This window comes from Sinocyclocheilus rhinocerous, unplaced genomic scaffold (genome assembly GCF_001515625.1).
Source record: "Sinocyclocheilus rhinocerous isolate Xijiao unplaced genomic scaffold, SAMN03320098_v1.1 scaffold594, whole genome shotgun sequence".
Lineage (NCBI taxonomy): Eukaryota > Metazoa > Chordata > Actinopteri > Cypriniformes > Cyprinidae > Sinocyclocheilus > Sinocyclocheilus rhinocerous.
The window spans coordinates 1,872,951-1,878,383 of record NW_015645059.1 but is presented as its reverse complement, the minus strand read 5'-3'; the positions used below and the strand labels follow the sequence as shown (position 1 = coordinate 1,878,383).

At 35.5% G+C, this 5,433-nt stretch overlaps 1 protein-coding gene across 3 annotated transcripts in view; it reads left to right on the top strand.

The window, feature by feature from the left end:
- Window positions 1-732: 732 nt before the first annotated feature.
- armc1 (armadillo repeat containing 1) overlaps window positions 733-5,433 on the top strand; it is a 16,612-nt gene continuing 11,911 nt past the window's right edge. Inside the window, exons 1-3 of one of the 3 annotated variants that reach the window (XR_001636053.1) lie at window positions 733-971; window positions 1,745-1,953; window positions 3,300-3,391. Coding sequence is in view for 1 of the 3 variants with exons in the window: in XM_016508469.1 (XP_016363955.1) it covers window positions 1,792-1,953; window positions 3,300-3,391 (254 nt within the window). In the remaining 2 variants the exon portion in view is untranslated. Of the gene's footprint in view, window positions 1,013-1,744; window positions 1,954-3,299; window positions 3,392-5,433 lie in introns of all 3 variants that reach the window. The other 2 variants (XM_016508469.1, XR_001636054.1) reach the window with 2 other exon arrangements.

The window sequence follows — 5,433 nt, the reverse complement described above, 5'->3', positions numbered from 1 at the left end:
TAAGTTATTAATTAAATTCTGTTTAGTTTTATATTCAGAAATAAAAATGTTCCATCTTACAATCTGTTTATCTAAGTTTTATAAAGGACAATACTGAACAATAATAACAACAACAACAAAAAAAGATCGAAAACATTGGTTGTTTGGAAATCATTTAAAATATTTACCTAAATAAAATCGTATCAAACCTGTACTTTATAGTTTATTTATTTATTTATGCTTCGCCCTTCTATTGTTTTATGTATTATACTGGCTGACGATAAAAATGCACAATAATAAATTGTTATTCACGTTTCTCCTGAACTAGACCATCTTTATCTGTTAGTCTACATTAGAGGAAATACAATTGTTTTTATGTTTCTTTTCTGCCTGTAACAATTACATTTGTTTTGTCATGTATTGTTTGTCGTGTATTGTTTTGTCATGTATTGACAATAAACGTATTGTCATGTATTTTAGTAGGGACCCAATAAATAAAATATATTAATAGTATTTTTACTTGCTTCCTTGGCTCTGAAGCTTTGTATGTATTTTCGCAATACAATAAAAAACAATAACAATAGCCAAATAAACAAATATTTTAGTAAGTTTTGGTTCAGATTTGCTTTATTCTATAATAATAATAATTCTATAATTTGCTTTAATACTCATTTATATTGTATATATCACGTTGTCTCTTAGTAAAACCCTTTCTAATTGGTCAAGAACGCATGGCGTCATAGTCCACATCCTCCAATCAGTCTGTCTAAATCCAGGAAGTGTAGTAAAGGGTGCTAAAAGCTCCGCAGATAATGGCCAAATATACCCGACCAGAACAGCTGTCATAGAGACTTTTAACCACATTCACTGTCGTCGCTATTACACGAGCTACACCCAGTTGCGTATCCATCAGCAGTTCATTTGTCGGCGGATTTGATTCTTTGACTGGACAGGATCATCGGAAGCGAGGAGTTGTCCTGGGCGTGTTTGCTGTAAGGTTATGCGTGGACAACAGTGCCACAACACACACAAGGTTAACAAGATAGATACCACGCACACAAGAATCAAATACTCTGATTATACATTTATTACTATTATTTGGCTTCATACAGGTGTATATTTCTGTGCGTCCTGATAGAAATAGACTTTGCCTTTCTCTTTTTGCGTGCTGGCATTGTTCATAGAAAGACATTCAGATCTACATGTAAGTTATTGATGTCTGTAGACTAAATATGAATGAGAAATAAGCTCCAAATGTTTGCTTTTACGTGCAGTTTTATGATTCATATGAGAATTCAGATTGTCATTGCCTTGTGATGCCGTGTTAATGCTAGCCGGTTAGCACAGGGCCCATTTAAAGGCCTCGTAATGCTATGTGAATCAGACATGACCATCATGGGTCATTCAGTTCACGATGAAAGCCAATAATAAGCCACGTGTATAGAGATCATCTGTAAATCAATGCGAAACGACGCACGCGCGACAGCAATGCCTATTGACTGAGTGACGTCAGTCAATAAACCTCAGATTCGTGTTTTTTTTTTTGGTTTAAATAATATATTTACAAAAAATGATAATGTATATTTAAAAATAAAATAAAATACAAGAGGTTGAGCAGACAACTTTTTTTTTATCAGGTTAATGTAATTAAGCTTAAACCAGCTTTTATGTTGTTTTTATGATAAACCTTAGTGTGCTTTCTGTCACTGTCAACATGTTCCGTGATATCAGAAGTAATCCAGTTCTTATTTTTATTCCCCCTCAGCTAAGATCTGTGTATTTCATGTGCATGGCCCTTGGTGTGGGAGCACCATGAGCGGGGAGCCTGATGCCTTGGCTGTGGTGAATCAGCTGAGGGACTTAGCTGCTGACCCCCTCAACAGGCGAGCTATTGTTGAAGATCAAGGCTGCTTGTCAGGCCTCATTCTCTTCTTCGACCATCCCAATCCACAAGTCGTCTACTCTGCGCTATTGGTAAGATTCTGTTTGTGAGGCATCTGCAGTCAAGACTTGTGCAGACGGGTTTTCTGTAGTGACCTGCAAGATGTTTGGTACCATGTTAGCATAGTGGTAGTTAAGGGTTCAAATTAGGAGCCTTTATGAACTCAACTATTTTGTTTGTTGATATTCTCAAACAAACAGTAATGTTTTGGTAGCTACAATTAATTTGATCATTTTTCTGGGAAAACTTATGAATTGTTTATTTATAGTTTACTGTAAGCGATTTTAGCTTTAACTTCAGTTCAGATATCCCAATATAAAGCATAATAGACAGCATTTACTATTTTAGAATTTTTCTTCTTTATTATCAAGTTAACTCGTTATACCTCCAGACATTTTTAAAATTTCCAAGTAGTTTTATATCAAAGTATTCAAGTACAAACCAACCAGATCACTCAAAGCCTACCCAGCCACTATATTTGTAATAAATATTTATTTATTTATCACTCAAATAGATTAGATTTCAATGAAAATATATTAAAATAATAAATGATAATAAGAAAATTATTATTATTAAGCTCATAGTTTGATACCAAGGCATTCATATCAAACAGTCAGATTAAGCAAAGCCCACCCAGCTGTCCATAGACATGACACATTACTGCCTCCTGCTATATTTGTATCTACAAATAGTAATTTGTAACTGATTGTTGTTATTATTATTTAATTATTGTTATTTATTAAATAGTTTGATATTGAGGCATTTGTGTCAACCAATCAGATCATTCATTGCCCACCCAGCTGTCCATAGACACATCACATGACTGCCACCTGCTGTCCAGTATTGTTACAATGCTTAGCCTAACTTCTTCAGCAATGTCCAGACCAGAAAGTGTTTCCTCTTCCTCTGTTAGATGGACAGAGACGTCTCTGTCCACGTTCCCCAGTATGATTTGAGAATGTTCCAGAGCATCTTGTTCTTCAGTGGAAGCAACAACATCTGGCATTCTGTGTAAAGGAGCTGCTATGGTCAATGTCACAAATTACCTTATTTGATTGGTGAGAAATAGTGCACAACCTATAATAATGTCAGTGTTTTTAAATCCTAAAACTCTAATCCCAGTTTAAAATTAGATTTTGAGCCCAAAATTTGAATGTGCCCTCAGAGTTTTGGACGCCTCTTTATGTTTTATCTCTTTTAGAAGGACATCACACCTGTCGAGACATTTGGACAATGTTGGAATGACACACTTTCTGTCACACACTCTGACCCAAGTAGTTCTTGGTGTTCTGTTAACGGATTTGTTATCACAGCGGTGCCTGGCGGTTTGCCTCTGTAATGGCCCTGCGTGACCCTTAATGGCTTTGTGTCCTTCCAGGCGGTGCGCTACCTGGCAGAATGCCGCTCCAACAGGGAGAAGATGACGGACGAGCTGGGAATGATGCTGAGCCTGCAGAACGTCATGCAGAAGTAAGTCGCTCCCGTCACGCTGCCACAAAACATGAAGGCAACAAGAGCTCGCTTTGCACTTCCCTGCAGAAAACCTCATCCTGCTGCCACACACACACACACACACACACACACACACACACACACAGACACAGTAACTCTGACCCAAGTAGTTCTTGGTGTTCTGTTAACGGATTTGTTATGACAGCGGTGCCTGGCGGTTTGCCTCTGTAATGGCCCTGTGTGACCCTTAATGGCTTTGTGTCCTTCCAGGCGGTGCGCTACCTGGCAGAATGCCACTCCAACAGGGAGAAGATGACGGACGAGCTGGGAATGATGCTGAGCCTGCAGAACGTCATGCAGAAGTAAGTCGCTCCCGTCACGCTGCCACAAAACATGAAGGCAACAAGAGCTCGCTTTGCACTTCCCTGCAGAAAACCTCATCCTGCTGCTTTAGTTGAAGTGAATGTGTGTGGTGGGCAGATTTTAAGCGCACGAGAAAGGTCGTCCTGTCATAAGCAGATTTGTCTGTTTTGAAGCTAAATTGGAGTGATGATGCAAGCTTGCTGTTGAAGCGTAATGTGAACTGTCAAGAAACCTGATGTAATGCATGATTGCATTTGTTTGCTCGCCATGGGTTAATGTCCAGCAGAGGTCAGTCTAAGACACCAGAGAGAATATCATACCACTACAGAACATGGAGGAGTTCATATTCAGTGCCCATATTTAGAATTCTTCAGAATGATCTTATTTCTCTTCATTTTTTTGGCAAACTAAAGTAATTTATTTTATTAATTAATTAATTGCATCTAGTGGGGAAGTTGCATGTGAAATTTTGTTGGCTGGTACAAAGAAGTTTGACTGACAATGAAGAAATTTAATTCAATATTGGTCAATCAATATGATCTTTTTTTTTTTTAAAGAAATTAACACAAAGGTCCATTTAAAATGTTTAAAAGTGACAGTAAAGACATTTATAATGTTACAAAAGATTTGTTTCAAAGAAACTTTGTTTCTTTAAACTTTCTATTCATCAAATATTCCACAAAATGATTAAGCAACAGTTTTCAACATTAATAATAATAACAATAATAATAGTTTCTTGCATACCAAATCAGCATATTAGAGTGACAATATTAAAATTCAGCTTTTCATCACAGGATTAAATAAAAAAAAAAGTAGTAATATGTAAAATAATTTAAAAAATAGTTTATTTAAATTTAATTAAAATTTTTATTTTTGTAATTTAAAACAATTAGAATATTTTTTTTTACAATATTACTGTTTTTACTGTGTTTTTGGTCAGTGCAAATGCAAACTTGGTGAGCAAAATAAACTTATTTTTAAAAAAAATTACTGACCACAAACTTTTTAATGATATTGTAAATATCACAAAACATGATGTTATTTAGCTGGCTAATGTAGATTTTGTGGAAACTTAGGATAAGCCACCATTTTCTAGCAAAATTGTTTATAAATTTATAGATGTCATATAGCTACATTTTTGCTGTTTCATTAAAAACCTGTCAAATTATTTATTAATAAATGTAATATACTATAATAATAATAATAATTTAACAACAACAGTTTGTTATATAACAATATTAATAATAAAAAGTAGTATTATTATTAGGCCTGTCGCTATAATTAAATAACCGTCTAATCGCGATTATTTGATATAACCGCGGTTGTTTCAGACAACCGCGATTATTGTGCTTTTTATACGAGACAAGGGGGAGTCATACACCAAAAGAAACAGAAGAGCACCAGTTTGCTTTTCATGCACTGTATAGCCTATACAGGGCTCCAGACTCATTCTTCCCACTGGTTGCTCTTTTGCAACTTTCTCAGTTGGTCGCACGAGCACATGATTTGGTCGCAATATTTAAAAAAAAAAAATTTTTTTGCGCTACAACATGGCATTCAATGCATGCTGATGAACTTTTATCATAGTTTATAGTTATATGGAAACGAAAGTGGTTAACATTCAACCCGTTCTTTATCATCAGTAGTATTATTTGTGATTTGAATTTTGTGAATGGGAGTTTCTCTTTTGCTGTGTT